The sequence below is a fragment of the Perognathus longimembris genome, chromosome 17 (genome assembly GCF_023159225.1).
Source record: "Perognathus longimembris pacificus isolate PPM17 chromosome 17, ASM2315922v1, whole genome shotgun sequence".
NCBI classification, from domain to species: Eukaryota; Metazoa; Chordata; class Mammalia; order Rodentia; family Heteromyidae; genus Perognathus; species Perognathus longimembris.
The window spans coordinates 39,922,243-39,939,784 of NC_063177.1; the positions used below are offsets into that span (position 1 = coordinate 39,922,243).

General features: G+C 42.4%; 1 protein-coding gene and 1 pseudogene across 1 annotated transcript in view; both read right to left on the minus strand.

Moving 5' to 3' along the window:
• The window catches only part of Brca1 (BRCA1 DNA repair associated), a 72,916-nt gene that overhangs the window by 5,207 nt on the left and 50,167 nt on the right, over positions 1–17,542 (minus strand). Inside the window, exons 16-20 of the mRNA XM_048367069.1 lie at positions 16,386–16,657; positions 12,506–12,593; positions 9,720–9,797; positions 8,733–8,773; positions 4,076–4,156 (exon numbers count right to left, since the gene is read on the minus strand). Of these exons, the coding sequence (XP_048223026.1) occupies positions 4,076–4,156; positions 8,733–8,773; positions 9,720–9,797; positions 12,506–12,593; positions 16,386–16,657 (560 nt within the window). The remainder of the gene's footprint in view (positions 1–4,075; positions 4,157–8,732; positions 8,774–9,719; positions 9,798–12,505; positions 12,594–16,385; positions 16,658–17,542) is intronic.
• Positions 5,158–6,257, minus strand: LOC125366404 (annotated as a pseudogene).

Genomic DNA, 17,542 nt, shown 5'->3' on the forward strand with positions numbered 1-17,542 from the left:
CAAAACAAAACAAGACACTGATATAAAAGGAACAACTTTTCTTTACCAGCTGACAACTGCTACTTCCTAGAAACAATCAGTCCAATGTCTGGAACACCAACAGATTTAAGATTTCTGCCTGCTTGTGCCTCCAGAGTGCTGAGATTACGGTTTGGTGCCACCACACTGAATGAAAAGGCTTTGTTTTTCTTGTGCCAGTACTGAGGCTTGAACTCAGAGCCTCAAACTTTCATTTGGCTTTTTTGCTTGCTCATAGCTGATGCTCTGTCATTTGAGCTATACCTCCAGTTTCAGATGTTTGCTGACTTAATGGAGATAAGAATCTCCTGTATGACCTTTGCAGGTAATTTTACTTCCTGCTAGAGAAGCCCTTCTTTATGTTTAATAAAAGGCTTAGATGACAAGAAATTCAAAGCTAGTGGTTGGAGTCTGTTTATCCAGACTGGTACTTCAATACTATGACCCCAATAAGCATAGCAGTCTGTTTATTTTATATGTGTGTGTGTGTGTGTGTGTGTGTGTGTGTGTGTGTGTGTGTGTGTGTATGCTCCTTTTGTCTTTCTTTTACACTGCTCTGGTAATAGACACAGAACCTTTATTTTTATTTATTTATTTATTTATTTTGGCCACTCCTGGGGCTTAGAACTCAGGGCCTGGGCTCTGTTCCTTAGAGCTTATCTGTGCTCAAGGCTAGCTCTCTACCACTTTGAGCCACAGCATCACTTCCAGCCTTTTCTGTTTATATGGTACTGAGGAATCGAGGTCAAGGCTTCATGCATGCTAGGCAAGCACTCTACCACTAAGCCATATTCTTAGCTTGACCTTTTTTCTTTGTTTGGTGGTACTAGGATTTGAGCCCAGGGCTTCATGCTCATAGGAGCCACATCTCCAATCCTTTTTGCTTTTGTTAATTAATTGTTGGTTCTGGGGCTTGTAACTTAGGGCCTCAAGTTTTCTTGGCCTGCTTGCTTACTCAACTGGTGTTGTAATGATCAAGTTATCAGGCAAGCAGCCAATCAGGGTATTTTGGTCTTTAGCACTTGCATGTGTCAGGATAAGCTGATAAGCCAACTAACTGGGGGCTAGAGGCTACAAAAGAGGAAGCACAGGGCTGGGGATCTGGCTCAGCGGAAGAACGCCTGCCTGGAGAGCGCACGGCCCTGAGTTAGATCCCCAGCTCTGAAAAAAACAACAAAACTATAAAAAGAGGAAGCACAAGAAAGACAGTGAATCTTTTATTTTTGGTTTGTCATGGGGCTTTGAACTCAAGGCCTGGTGCTATCCCTGAGCTCCTTTACTCAAGTCTAGTACTCTACCACTTTGAGCCTCAGTGTTGCTTCCGGTTTTCCAGTGGTTAACTGGAGCTAATGGTCTTTTACAGACTTCTTGCCTGGGCTGGATTTGAACAATGATCCTCAGATTTCAGCCTCCTGAGTAGCTAGGTTTACAGGCAGGAGCTATCAGGGCCTGGGTGAAAGTGAATCTTTGGCATCACAACCTTGCAGCAATCAGAAAGGAGACACACCAATCAGAAAGTCATCTTCAAGGACTCAAAAGGCTGAAAGGTGCTGTTTTCCCATGACATGTCTATGCTACATGCTCTTTGTCCGTCTTATTTCCTTCTGCTAAGTTTTCCTATCATTTCTACTTAGGTTGGTGTCTTGCCTGAGTTCATCTCTTGCCAGAAGCAAGGACGGAGGTCAATTTAGGTGCCCTGTATTTTTCATGACAGTACTTCAGCCACACTTTTTCACTGGTTATTTTGGAGACAGTCTCATGAACTTTTCTCCCCAGGCTGGCTATGAAGCTTGCTCCCAGACCTCTGCCTCCCGAATAACTAGGATTATAGTCGTGAACCATTGCACTTGGTCACAGCCAGGCAGTCTGCCTCTCCTCACTCAACTGGTCTGACTGCCTGGTTTCCTGAGGACATAGATCACATTGTACCTCCTAGGGGAATTTCCATTTACAGTGCTCTGCAGCACTGCTCAAAGAACTTTCTGTGACATTGGAACTGCTCTGTATCTGCCCTAGTGGGCTAGCTAGGAGTCATATGTGATTGTTGGGTATGTGAAATGTTGGGGTAAGGAACTCAACTTCATATTTTAATTGAAATCTAACCAGTCCTATGTGGCTACTAGCAACTGAGGTGGACAACACAAATTCTCACATCTTGGCACAAGGTCTTAGGAAAGGACTCAGGTATCATTTCAAAGAAACTTAAGCCAGGTGTCTGTGGCTCACGCCTATGATCCTAGCTACAAAGAAGTCTGAGATCTGAGGATCATGGTTTGAGGCCAGCCTGGTCAGGAGTTTGCGAGACGCTTATTTCCAATTAACCATCAAAAAGCCAGAAATAGAGCTGTGGCTTAAGTGGTAGAGTGCTAGGCTTGAGCGAAAAAGCCCAAGGACAGCATCCAGGCTGTAAGTTCAAGCCCCAGTACCAGAACAAAATCCTCTTCTTACCTTTCCATTCCACTAAGAAGAGAGGCTGGAGGTATGGCTCAGGTGGAAGAGCACCAGCCTGTGAGCAAAAGAGCCAGGCCCTGAGTTCAAGTCCCAAACTCAGGGGGAAGGGGCTAGAAGAACCCTCATTCCCCTAAAAACAAAAGTGGGTAAGCCTAGAGTTTACCTGATGAGATTGGGATAGGAAAATTAGAAAGCTAAAAACACACAGATGGCTTTATCGGTAATGGATGCCTCTCCCTCCCTCCAAGAGAAAAGAGTAGGACAAGTCTCTCTGTCTCCCCGTCTCTCTCTCTTTTGTGCCAGTCCTGGGGCTTGAACTCAGGGACTAGGTATTGTTCCTAAGCATTTTTGTAGAAGGCTAATGTTCTATCAAATTCAAGCCAGTGTCATTTCCAGCTTTTCTGGTAGTTAATTGGAGATGATAGTCTCATGAACTTGCCTGGCCTGGCAACTTTGATTCTCAGATCTCATCCTCCTAAGTAGCTAGGATTACAGGCATGAGTCATTGATGCCTGGAAAATCTTTGTCTTTTAAGTGACAGTCTCCACCTATGCTGCTCTCATCATCTTTATGAAAAAAACACATCTCCAACTTATTGGCGGGACTAGACACAAATATAGCAGAGTTCTCCCCAGGCAGCCAGTAGAGCCACACATTGCCATGTAAAGTACGAAAGATCAGGAATTCATATTTCCAGGTTGACATTCACTGATGAGAATGTCTAGTTTAAGAGATAAGAAATATGAAGTTTCACCTGTATAAATACATTGCTCTTTTACATGAAAATACTATGGTGACATTTAGTATCTTCAGAATGTCATTTCTTAGACTAGGCACTTTCTATCATTGCTCTGCTGAATGCAAGATTTCCTCTGAGAAAAGAGGGATGTGGCACTGATTCTGTCTGGCATCCAGCAGGGTAAAAACAAATGGTGGGCTCCCCACTGGGTGAAGGCAGGAGCCAAAACATGGCATGTGGGACAGTTACTCCATAGGCTCAGAGGGTGAGGACAGGTACAGCAGCTCTCCAGAGAACTACCTGTACCCCTCTCAAGGTGCCCTAGGGGAACAGAAGGTGCTCCTTAAGATAATGTTCTGAAATGCCTAGTGGTACCCATTTGAAAGAAGAAGAAAAGCAGATGGGGAATACAAGCACCTAGCCAGCAACCTGAGAAAGCAGCCAGCTCAGGCCTGACAGGCAAGGATGAGATCTTGCAAGGCCCTTGGACAACATAGTTCTAGCTCCATCATCTGCTACAATATGATTTGGGCAAAGTCACCTCAGTCATCCTAGCAAGTCATTACTTGCTCTGTTTAAGCCCTAGCTCTGCCCCTTATCTGTTGAGATTTGAATCCAAATTACACAACCACTCCAAACCTCTACATTCTCTTACTGGGAAAGCACAAATAATATGTATTTGCCTTGCTGTCTGGGAAGCCTAAAGCAGCCTCGTGAAAGTGCCAGGTCAGTGCTCCAGAGCATGCATTCACCAGATGCAGACCATCTCCAAGGCAGCTGCAGGCAGAGCCAGAGGCGAGGGTGGGGTGTGGGGGGATTGGGGCTGAGGGCTCTCTCAATCTTGGGGAGGCACTCAGGGGGCTTTACCTTCTCCCCTGATTCCCTGGCTCTCTTTGGTCCTTGGTGGTTTCTTCCATTGATCACATCACCTCTGACTTCAAAATCATGCTGAAAGAAACCAAATGCAAACCAATGGGTCAGATAAAGAGAGGCTTTCCTTCTGTGGAAGCAAAGCAGATACTTGTATTTCAGACATTCAGAACCACCACTTTTTATTTTTAAAAAAGTAAGCAAATGGATAAAATGACTCTTTTGGGGAGACAAACATCATAGTTGCTGAAATCAATTAATTGAAGCAAGTCTTTGTATGTAGACATTAGAAAGTATCCTTTTACCTCACTGGGACTTAATGTACTTTAATTTTCAACATCTCTCTCCCCTTAAAACATTCACTTAAGATTTAGATTAAACATTAATATTGTGCTGTTTCAAAGATAACTGGACAATTTCTGATCCTTTAAATCTCAAATCAATTGTACATTACCAGCTAAAGAAAAAGGACTTTTCAGTTTTCCATTGAGAGATTTGTATAGTTAATGAAGCCAAAATACAACAGTCAATGGCGCATGCCTGCAATCCTAGCTATTTAGGAGGGTGGAATCTGAGGATCCCAGTTCAAAGTCAGCTCAGGCAGCAAAGTTTGAGACTCTTATTTCCAACCATCTAGCAAAAAGCCATAGGTGGAGCTGCGGCTCAAGTGACAGAGCCCTAGTCTTGAGCAAAAAGGTCAAGGACACTGCCCAGGTCCTGAGTTCAAGCCCATGGACTAGCACACACACAAAAAAAATACTATGAAGAAAAAGAAAGGCAAGAGGATAACCAGAGGCTATTCCTAAGGGAAAGAACACCTGACATTTCCTAGTCATGTGAATGTCTAGTGATGAAATTCTGTCATTTGAAGATGACTTCCATATTTAGACTTCATTGCATCTCAGCTTCGTATGTGTCCCACTGACTACTTAAGTCTCACATCTCTCTATTCAGATAGCTAACATACATTTCAAAATCAATACATCTCAAAAATTGACTTATCTACATTTTTTTTTTTGGTGGGGGGAATAAACTCGGGCTTGAACTTAGGCCTAGGTGCTGTCCCTGAGTTTCTTTTTTTTTTTTCCTTTTCATAACTGCAATTTTATTGGTTGTGTAAAGGATCAGTACACAGACATTTCCATTTGTACACAATTCTTAGCACACGTACCAAAAGTTGAAAGCCATGAACTGTTTTGAAAAGTATTCCAGTGACATTCCAGCTTTAAACCTGGAAGAGAATTTTCCTCAAGAGGAAACCAAGTAACCATATTTCAAATGTTGGTCCTGTTACGTAACTTCCACCACGCCACGTCACAACGTCACAGTGCGCGCACGACATACGTTTTCCATCGTTCATAGCACAGTAACAATTTGGAAAACGGGGCTACCACGAGCGGAGGTGTGACAGAGCACACAGTTCTGACAGGAAGGATCAAGGAGTGGTTTTCTTCAGGAAAACAGTTCTACCAGAAAACAACATGGGACTAGAATTTCAAATATTCAAGACATGAATGCACAACTGCGACTCCAAAACTGCCATTTACTAATGCTTTGTATTGCAGGATAGAAAACTAACCCCCTCACCTATGGAATGTTGTGTTAAGCCTGCACCGAAGACAGCCGAGGCCTCCCCTAATTCAATAGCCCACTGTTTTCTGGTTGTACCAAAAAATAAACAACCAGCAAATGATTTCACTTCTTTAAAAAAGTCATTTACACTTAAAAAATGGGATGAGGCAGGATTCCCTCCTTTTAAAAAATGTTTCTAGAGCTACTAAAAAACTTGCATTTACAAAATAGTTGATAAAAATATTCCTTTGGATTGTACAAGACAGGAGACAGGGACCAGCAGTAAGACTTGCTGTATGGTTAGTCTGACTTGGCTTCCTTCTCTTCGGCTTTGTCAGGGACTGCACGCTCCTCATTCTTGGTCTCCCCATTTTCTGCAGGCAAGTCTTCTTTCGTGTCCTGGCTGGTCACCTCGGCCTGTTTGCCCTTGGCTCCTCTTTTTTTTTGTTTGTTTGCACTTTCTTGTCCGAAGCTTTATCCTTTCCCGCGAGCTTTTTGGGCTGGGGTTCCACCTTGGCGGGAGCGGGCTTCGCCGACAAGTGGGCTGACCTCCTCTCGGGCTCGTCCTTCGCCGCCCCTCGGCAGGGCTGACCTTCCTCTTGGGCATCGTGGTGTTGCGGGGGTCGTGTGCGTGCGTTCGCTGTGGGCGATGAGGCTTCCCCCAGACAGACGCCGCCGCCCGAGCTGCTGGAGGACCCGCGGCTGGGGCGCGGGGAGAACCCGATGTCCCTGAGTTTCTTGTGCTTAAGGTTAGCTCTCTAGCACTTGAACCACAGCTCCATTTCCAGCTTTTTTGGTAGCTTACTGGAGATAAGAGTCTCACGAACGTTTGGGTTCAAATCATGATGGATTCTCAGATCTCAGCCCCCTGAGTAGCTAGGTATGAGCTACCAGCGCTGGCAGGATTTTACACTCTTGCTTGGCTTTTTTGCTCAGGGCTGGCTATGTGAGCCACTGCTCCACTCCTGGCTTTCTGCTAGTTAAGTGGAGATAAAGTCTCATGGGTTTTCTTCCTTGGTCTGGCTTTGAACTTCAATTCTTAGATCTCAGCTTCTTGAGTAGCTAGGATTGTAAGTGTGAGCCATAGGTCCCTGGCTTCTCATCTAATTAGTTAATTTTTTTGGTGGTCTTGAAGACTGAACTCAGGACTTTGTATGTGAGAGGTAAACTGCCATTGAGTTATATCCCTAGACTCCTCATGTAGCCAGTCTGTTGCTTAGGCCCCAAATCCAAGAACTCCTTGATTTTCTTCTTTATTCTCCAAGTTCAATTCACTATCAAGTGCTATCTCCATCAAGATGCCAAACCAACATGTTTGTTTTTTTTTTAAGTCATCTGCCTATTTTCCAATTATGCTAAGAAAAAACTCTGAATTCCTTACTATGGTTTAGCATCAACTCTTACCTGATCTGGACCTTTTCTGTGACCCCTTAATTGTCCAACTGTCCTTCCCTCCAGTTTTCAAGGGCAATTATTTATCATTTAGTTCTTAGCTCAACCTTTTCCAATAGGCCCCTTTAACCAAAGCAGTCTTTTTTTTTTTTTCTTCTTGTTTTTTTTTTTTGCCAGTCCTGGGGCTTGGATTCAGGGCCTGAGCACTGTCCCTGGCTTCTTTTGCTCAAGGCTAGCACACTGCCATTTGAGCCACAGCCGCCACTTCTGGCTGTTTTCTGTATGTGTGGTGCTGGGGAATTGAACCCAGGGCTTCATGTATATGAGGCAAGCACTCTTGCCACTAGGCCATATCCCCACCGCCGAAGCAGTCGGGTTTTATCCAACAATTACCAGTCTGCTGTTTGTTTTCCTGAGACAGAATCAACCCCTCCTCCACCGCCAACACTGGGATTATAGGTCTGAACCACCATACCTGCCTAGTCTGTCCCTCTTAGCCCTTTCTTTTTTTGGCTGGCCCTAGCACTTGAACTCTGGGCCTGGGTACTGTCCCTGGGCTCATTTTGCTCAAGGCTAGTGCTCTACCACTTGAACCACAGCACTACTTCAGGCTTTCTCTTTGATTAATTGGAGATAAGAGTCTAATGGATTTTGTTGCCTGGGCTGGCTTTGAACTTCAACCCTCAGATCTCAGCCTCCTGAGTAGCTACGATTACATGGGTAAGCCATGTGCGTAAAATTCATCTTTATTTATTGTGTTGTTTTTTTTCTCCACCAAGATGAATTATCCCACAGCAGGGAATTAAGCCAGTCTTTGGGTTTTTGTTTTTTGTTTTTTTTGTTTTTGGTTACGGAGCTTAAATTCAGGGCTGGGGCACTGCCCCTGGGTTTTTGTGTTCAAGGCTAGCACTCTCCACTTTGAGCCACAGCCCCACTTCTGGTTTTCTGGTGGTTAGTTGGAGATAAGAGACTCACAGACTTTCCTGCCAGGGCTTTGAACCACAATCCTCAGATCTCAGCCTCCTGAGTAGCTAGGATTATAGGCGTGAGCCATCAGCATCCAGCTTAGTCTTACTTACTGTTGTATTCTTAGTATGTGACACATAGTAGGCTCCCGATAGTCACTGAATAAAGTTAAAAGCCACAAAAATGTTATTTAATTAGTTATGAATATATTGACTAGTACATAATAGTTTAAAGCAGCTTTCACTAATTTTATTTTGCCTGAGCTACTCTCACCAGCAGTTCTTGGCTGTTCTAAAATTATTCTCCCTCCTACACTCTTATCTTATTTACCTCTCACTGTTCTCAGTATCATAGGAGCAACATTTCTTTGAAGGAATCTGATTTCTAAACAGCACATTTGCATATTAATTTGAGTCCTTTTCTTTAACAGTGATGAACAGCCAATTTTCTGCAAAGGTATACTCATGCAAGATTCAGAGGGTCCTACTTCTTGTCCTTATGAACCTTTATTGTATAAATTCCTTTCCCTTCCTCCTTAGAAGGCTATTTTTTTGGAAATATAAAACAAATGAATGAGAAAACAAAATTTACTCGTCTAAGCCAAGTGTGGCGGTACACACCTACAATCCCAGCACTCAGGAAGCTGAAGCAGGAGAAAGCAGACACAGCTTGTGACTTAATGGCTTCAAGCATATCTGAGTAGTTTGTAAGATCAGGTACCTACCTCATCCAGCACCTTTCCTTCTTTAATAGACTGGGTCACCCCTAAAGAGATCATGGAAAAGAAAGGTCACATAGAGCAGAAGAACATACTCCCTTCATGAAGGTTCTTTCTGAAGCCACCACTCTTTGTTTTTTATTTTTTGGCGGGGGGGGGGGGGGGTCAGTTGTGAGGCTTGAACTCAGGGTTTGGGCAGTGTCACTGGGCCTCTTTGTTTCTGTTGTTGTTTTCTGCCAGTCCCGGGGCTTGACCTTAGGGCCTGGGCCTGTTCCTGAGCTTCTTATGCTCAAGGCTAGCACTCTACCACTTGAGCCACAGTGCCAACTTCCAGCTTTTTCTGTTTACGTGGTACTGAGGAACTGAACCCAGGGCTTCATGCAGGCTAAGCAGGCACTCTACCATTAAGCCACAATCCCAGACCTCCCTGAGTCTCTTTGTGCTCAAGGCTAAGACTCTACCACCGGAGCCACAGCACCATTTTTGGTTTTTGAGTGGTTCCTTGGAAATAAGAGTTCCTTGGGTACTTTCCTGCTTGGGCTGGTTTCAAACCATAATCCTCAGATCTCAACCTCCTGAGTAGCTAGGATTACAGGTGTAAGCCACCGGTGCCTGGCAAGCCACCACTTTTTACTAAGGGTTGTGGCAGAAATTTCCTTCTGGAGACCCAGTTAATGCTTAATTTAAACATCATAAAAGTGGATGATGCACACAGATTTCTGCCTATTACATAAATTCCAAGTTCATATGTTAACATTTCTAGGAGCAGATTAAGTCCTATTATTTATAAAAGAAATCCATTTTCCCAACATCACCAGCTTATCAGAACAAAGCAATATGCACTAAAGACAGAGCTAGTTTTGTGTTACCATTAGAGACCTTTTGGTAATTCAGACTCAGCATTAGCAAAAACCTTAGGTGTTAAAATGTTAGGTGCAAAAATGCAATTCTGAGGTGTTAAGTGGAGAAGGGGAGAAGCTGTATTATACTTACAGAAATAGCTAACTACCCATTTTCTTCCTGCAATTCCCAGAAAATATTTCAGTGTTCGTTCACAGACAAACTCCGCATCTGTAGAAAGAAAAACATCTTAATACAAGAAGCAAATAAAATCAGGAAGTGCTGCCCCTAGAAGCTAAAGGACCCTAAATCCTGCTCTCAAGATCAATCTGGATTGATGATTTCAGACACCCCCTAGAGATAAAATCTGAAGCTGGAAGCACCATTAATTATGAGCAGCAGGTGTGGAGCTTTGGAAGCCTGGAAGAAGCAGATATCAGGTTAAGGCCAGAGGAAATGTCTGCTCCATCTTACAGATGCTGTGGCAGCTAAAGAGCTCCAATCTTGTGTTCAAAGAACTGTTCACATCAGTGATTCATTGGATAAAGAAGACCCACTTTACAAGATGGTGATATGTAAAAGGGGAAGAAAAGGCTGGGGGTGTGGCTCAAAAAGTAGATTGCTAGCCCAGCAAACACAAAAGTACAAGGTCCTGAGTTCAAACCCAGTACTAATATCACCAAAACCAAAATACCACCAGTGTTGAAATCCTAAATATGATAAGTTTTCACTTCCCAAACCCGAAATATCTACCTGGGAATGCTAACATCCCAGTAATTCCTCAGAGGGACAGGAAAATATGGTCTTTTTTTCCCCCAGTCCTGGGCCTTGAACTCAGGGCCTGAGCACTGTCCCTGGCTTCTTTTTGCTCAAGGCTAGCACTCTACCACTTGAACCACAGTGCCACTTCTGGCTGCTGTCTATATATGTGGTGCTGAGGAATTGAACCCAGGGTTTCATGTATACAAGGCAACCACTCTTGCCACTAGGTCATATTCCCATTCCCCGCCCCCCCCCCTTTTTTTTGTTATCGTCCTGGGGCTTAAACTCAGGGCCTGAGCACTGTTCATGAGCTTTTGCTCAAGGCTAGTAGTGCTCTATCACTGAGTCATAGCTCTATTTTCCAGCTTTTTTAGTGCTTAATTGGAGAGAAGAGTCTTGCGGACTTTCTTGTCAGGGCTAGTTTTGAATCTCAATCCTCAGATCTCAGCCTATTGAGAAATTAGGTTTATAGGTATGAGCCACTGGTGCCTGGCAAACTATGATCTTTTTATATGCAATCTCTTTTCTACATAAGTATTTCTGTATATTCTACATCAGCAGGAGGTAAAGAATCACTTCTGTTTATTTCCTAGTGTTTCAAAGTCTGTATGAAGAAATAAGCAAACTTAGAAAAGACCACTTAGTTTTAAACAGGAGAAATGTATTTAACTAAATCCTAAACACAGCAGGCCATCTGCATGTAATAGAAGCAGACTTTCTCGCTCACAGAATTCCTCATAATTTTTGAAGCTTTTTGTTTAATTGCTACAAAATCTGCTTTTCGTTGGAAAGTAAGGAATGGTGTACTGCCTTTGAATTTAAACTACTTTGGGTTTAATTTGGACTTTTAAAGCGTTCTTTTCACCTTTCATCAGCTTTGATCCAAATGTACAGCTTTAAAATACATTAATGTTCAATGACATTTGCCTCTAAAATATTAGTTTGTAGCTTCTTGTTCTGGCACCTGATTCCAATGAGATAAATTACCCTCTGACCCTGTGATACATTTTTGTGTGTGTGTGTAAGTCAGAACTGGGGTTTGACCCCAGAGCCTGGGGTCAACTTTTCACTTAAGGCTGGTGCTCTACCATTTGAGTACAGGTCCACTTCCAGTCTCATAGACTTTCCTGTCTGCTTGGGTTGGCTTCACATTGAGATTCTCACATCTCAGCCTTCTGAATAGCCAGGATTATAGATGTGAGCCACTGGTACCCAGCTTCTTGCTTGATTTCTTCACTCGTGGCAGTTACTGTATACAACCACACCTCTATTTGTTTTTTGCTTTTTACTGGCTAACAGGATATAAGATTCATTTGGAAAGCCTGGCAGTAGTGCTGGACACCTGTAATACTAGATAGAGGCTTAAACTGAAAAAGTCAGGGGAGGGCTGAAGCCCCGCCACCTGAATACACACAAAATGTATCTGTTGGATTTGTCACCTCCAAACCCCTCACTTAAACACAGGGCCTTGACCTCTTGCTAGTCTTTTTTTGCTCACAGCTGATGTTCGTTTGAGCTATGCTTCCCAATGTTTTTGCTGGTTAAGTGGACATGGAATCTCAAACTATCCTCCTCAGGTTGGCTTTGAACTTCAATCCTCAGATCTCAGCATCCTGAAGATTACAGGCATGAGCCACTGATGTCCATCTTTCTCTCCAAATCTCAATTAAAAAGCACAAGGATATCAAGAAGTAGGAAGACTATTATCTTTCATAAAGTAATAGTTGACTGACTATTGGAGGATCATCTGAGCTACACATAATACAGACTGAAGATGCCTTATCTGAAATTCTTAGAAACACAGTATCTTGGAAATATTTCAATTTTGAAATACTAGCATGTACACAAGTCTAACATGAAATTTATTTATGTTGTATATATGCCTTATATAACCTGAAAAGTATTTTTCTTATGTTGCTAGGGGTCAAACCTAGGGTCTTTTGCATGCTAGCTAAGTACAGTACCACTGAACTTGACCTCTAGTGCCTGCATATCTGCATTTTGTGTGTTAACTGTCACATGACATCAGGTGTGGAATTTCCTACTTGTGAGGTCATGTCTATAGTGAAAAAGTTGTAGATTTTGGTTTTTCAGAGTAAGGATGATCAGCATGATTCTTACCTTTTCATGTCATTTATGCATCAGATGCAACATATTCAATAATGTTTTTGGCATACCTGTTTTCATAACGACATGAGTAGTCTCTTCGGTAACTGCACTAGTTAAAGTAATGTGGTGTTTTCTGGCAAACTTCTGTACAAGTACCTGGAATCAAATAAAATATTATAGTATGATAAAGTGCCTCAAGTATATGGCTTACAGAATTAATCCAGCTTTGTGTCTCCATTTTCCTCAGAAAGTGTACATCTTTTTAATAACAGGCTTGAAGTCTAAAAATGAATTATTTAATAAAGATTATGTACAAGCCACAAGGAGACATTCTAACATAATCTAAAACAGTGTTAGGGGCTAGGAATATGGCCTAGTGGCAAGAGTGCTTGCCTTGTATACATGAAGCCCTGGGTTCGATTCCCCAGCACCACATATATAGAAAACAGCCAGAAGTGGCACTGTGGCTCAAGTGGCAGGGTGCTAGCCTTGAGCAAAAAAGAAGCCAGGGACAGTGCTCAGGCCCTGAGTCCAAGCCCCAGGACTGGCAAAAAAACAAAAAACAAAAACAGTGGTAGCAGTCATGGAATGACAACCAAATATTCAAAATAATACTAAGTTTGTCTTATAATACCTAATTATTTGATACCCTAATACACATTCTTTGTATAGCAACACTCTATTGTCCTATCATTCAGTTTTATTAGCCTATATACTCTATAAGGTGCAGGTAACTAGCCTATTCAGAAAGTTATGCTATAGGGACTGGGAATGTGGCTTAGGGGTAGAGTGCTTCTTATTAGCATGCATGAAGCCTTGGGTTTGATTCCTCAGCACCACATAAACAGAAAAAGCCAGAAGTGGCGCTGTGGTTCAAGAGGTAGAGTTCTAGCTTTGGGAAAAAAAAAAGAAGCCAGGGACAGTGCTCAGGCCCTGAGTCCAAGCCCCAGGACTGGCAAAAAACAACAACAACAACAAAGTTATGTTATAGATATATGTGGCTTAAAATTCAACTCGGATAGTTACAAAACACACAGGTGATGAAGCTTCTAAAGGTCAGGGCAAAAAATAAAAATTCTGTCTTCAGAAGAAGGTATTAGAAGAGCCTCATATTCTTTTTGTTGTTGTTTGGGCCTTAAACTCAGGGCCTGGGCATTGTCCCTGAGCTCTTTTTGCTGAAAGCTAGTGCTCTACCACTTTGAGCCACAGCACCAGAACCACCGGCACCTGGTGGAAGAGCCTCATATTCCTCCCAAAGGAAAACTATCAACACAATAAAAGAAACAGACAGTAAACAAAATAAACTCTATCCATTATGAGTATAGTTGACATAACTGGTAGCTACTGCTTGGCAAACAGTTTTGTTGACCAAAGACCATCGTTTGCCACTGTTCATGCACCTTCCTTTCATGCTGTCTTACTCTGTACTGCCACAGGGCATGGAAAAAAGGCAGGCTACAGAAGCTAATGACCTTCTCCCCTTTCCACCACTGCCCTCTGCCAGGATCATTAGCAATTCTGAGCTGATTAATTGCTGAAATCTCAGCCTTGAAACAGTGTTCAGTCAGAAGAGCAACTGCTGAAAAGACCATCTTAATATAGGCTTCAGAATGAATCATGTGTAATAAAGTCAGCAGCTTTCATCATAAATTTACCACACTACGGCAAGCCTGAATAGAACTCAAAGTTTTCCTCTCTTCCTTGTTTAAAGACAACATGTGCCCACAACATTTATAGTCTAACTTGTAGCTCAGAACAACCCAAGGCAAAAGAGATTAGATAATTTTAGCCATGTCTGAAAAGCTGAACTCATAAAAGAATGCTAATTTTCAGTGAATAAATGGATATTCTAGATGTGTAAGCAAGTGATCGAGAGCCATTTAAATAGACACAGGTATAAGAATTTTCAGAGCAAATTGCTGCCCCCGGGGATGGGCAGTGAGATGAGAACATTCACAATCATCATCTTACACTTTTCATTCATTGCTTATATTCATTTGCTTTGCTCAGTCCATAGCCTGCACATCTGGCAGCAGAGACTGTTATGCTGAGTCACTACCTATGAAATTAGGCTGAGAAATGTTTCTTATTGAACCTGATTAGCCAAGATTATAGGTGTGAGGCCACCAGTGCCTGGCTACTATGTCTTAAAGAAGTATTACTCACCCAATCATTTTCCTATGAACTGATGATACTAGCCACTTTTTTTTGCCAGTCCTGGGGCTTGGACTCAAGGCCTGAGTACTGTCCCTAGCTTACTTTTTACTCAAGGCTAGCACTCTGCTACTTGAGCCACAGTGCCATTTCTGGCCGTTTTCTGTGGTGCTGGGGAATTGAACCCAGGGCTTCATGTATACAAGGCAAGCACTCTTGCCACTAGGCCATATTCCCAGCTGATGATACTAATAACAAGTAATTACCAGAAAAATAAAATTTCCAGGATGTCTAAAATCCACACACAGCCTAAGGAGAGACAAGGGTTTAGTGGCCTTAATATTTTAATGAGTCTTAATATTTTAATGGGTATTTTTCTATAATGTGAAATAATTCCATTTCTGGCCCAAGGGGCATAAGGAGATGCCAAAATCTAAATAGAAAGGGTGTTGTAGGGCAGCAATGACAGGGCAGGCTATTAAAGAGCTGTCTTCCCTGCCAGGATGAAGACAAACAAACACTGGGGAAATGCCACTGTCTGGCAGTATGCTTGGATCTAGTCCGGTAAGCTGACTCAGATACAAAGTAAGGGAAAGAGAAAAGCTATACCTACTTTCTTTTCCTTAAAACAGAAGACAAAACAATACCCTTTCCTTCTTTTTTTCTTTTTTTTTGCCAGTCCCAGAGCTTGAACTCAGGGCCTGGGCACTGTCCTTGGCTTCCTTTTGCTCAAAGCTAGTACTCTACCACTTAAGCCACAGCACCACTTCTGGCTTTTTCTGTGTATATGGTGGTGAGGAATCCAAACCAGGGTTTCATGCATGCTGGGCAAACACTCTACCACCAAGCCACATTCCCAGGTCCCCTTTTTATTTATTTATTTATTTAAAAAAATTTTTTTTGGCCAGTCCTAGGCCATGAACTCAGGGCCTGAGCACTGTCCCTGGCTTCTTTTTGCTCAAGGCTAGCACTCTGCCACTTGAGCCACAGCACCACTTCTGGCCATTTTCTGTATATGTGGTGCTGAGGAATCGAACCCAGGGCCTCATGTATATGAGGCAAGCATTCTTGCCATTAGGCCATATTCCCAGCACCCCCTTTTTATTTCAAAAAAAATTCTAGTGAGATAGGTTTCATATGGTATATACCCCCCCACTTTTTTTTTTTGCCTGTCCTGGGGCTTGAACTCTGTGCCTAGGCGCTATCCTTGAGCATTTTTTGCTCAAGGCTAGCACTCTACCGTTTGAACCACAGTCCTACTTGTATTTTTAGATTAAAAAAAGAAAATTCTAATACTAATTGAAAAGCTTTAGATTGTATTCCCAAGTAAAACTTTTTTTTGTTAATATTTAGTGATTGTTTTCCTAATTAAATACACTTTTAAGAATTCATAGTGTTGGGCTGGGGATATAGCCTAGTGGCAAGAGTGCCTGCCTCGGATACACGAGGCCCTAGGTTCGATTCCCCAGCACCACATATGCAGAAAACGGCCAGAAGCGGCACTGTGGCTCAAGTGGCAGAGTGATAGCCTTGAGCGGGAAGAAGCCAGGGACAGTGCTCAGGCCCTGAGTCCAAGGCCCAGGACTGGCCAAAAAAAAAAAAAAAAAAAAGAATTCATAGTGTTGCTTTACCTAGATGCAACTTTTCAGAAATGAGGAATGGAAATTAAATTACATAGACATCTTCTGATTTCCTTGATTTCTTCCCATAGGTTATTTGTTGCTAGATTCTGTATAAAACAGGTTGCAGTATGTTGTTCTGTCACATTACAGAAATATACTTAGACATACTCACAAATTCTTTTTGAATCAAGCCTGAAACCACCATAGACATTCTTTTGTTGACCTTTTCTGTTGAAGTGCTTAATTCTGGTTCTTCTCTGCTCTCTCTCGCTCCCCTAGCCCTGTCCCCACAAGCAGCAGCTGAACTGGTGGCAGACTGGGCAGCTTGCAATTGGGATGATAAACTGCAGGCATGAGCTGGCTCTGGAGTGCTGTTTTTAGGGGGTTCAGATTTAGGCTCATTACAGAAGAGGTGGTTTCCAGATTGCAGGCCAGGGGTTCTCTCTGAAAAGGATAAATGTTTAATTTATGTAACAATGAATCTTGAGTTATTCCAGTCTCTGCTAAGAATGAAAAAGACCTGATGAGGTTAGGAGGAATCACTGCTGGTGGAAGTACAATGGCTTAACTTTTCTGAAGTTGACACTTCTACTCAGCAGTTTTAATTTTAGAAATGCATCCTGAGGAAATAGAAGATACATGTAAAAGTTTAGTCATAGGGATATTCCCTCTTTACTATTTACAATCGTACAAGTTTAGAAGTGACCTAGACATCCAATATGACATTAAGTGATACAGCTAAGTGGGTAGTTTTCACTCCTTACAGTGTTCAGTAAAATAAATATTTTAAGATGATAGCTAAGAAATATTTATTATGACTGTGTATTTAGATTAACTGAGGCCCAGGCCAGCTTAAAGCTCATGGGCTGAAGCAATCCTCCTGCCTCTGCTTCCTGAGTCGCTGGGACTACAGACATGTGCCACCATGCCCACCTAATGATTCTATATTGTAAAAATAAAGTTACCCAGGTGCCAGTGGCTCACGCCTATAATCCTAGCTATTCAGGAGGCTGAGATCTGAGGATCGCAGTTCAAAGGCAGCCCAGGCAGGAAAGTACGTGAGATTCTTATTTTCAATTAACTACCAGAAAACCAGAAATGGCTCTGTAGCTCAATTGATAGAGCTCTAGGTCTTGAGCTGAAGAGCTCAGGGATAGCGCCCAGGCCCAGAGTTCAAGCACCATGACGGACAAAAAAAAATTTTTTTTAAGAAAAATAAAAATTAAAGCAACAGAAGAGATAGCAGTATTTTATTGTTATCTGGTAGGAATACAGGCAATTTTAAAGATTATTTTGTCTTTTTTATATTGTACAAATTTTATTTTTGAC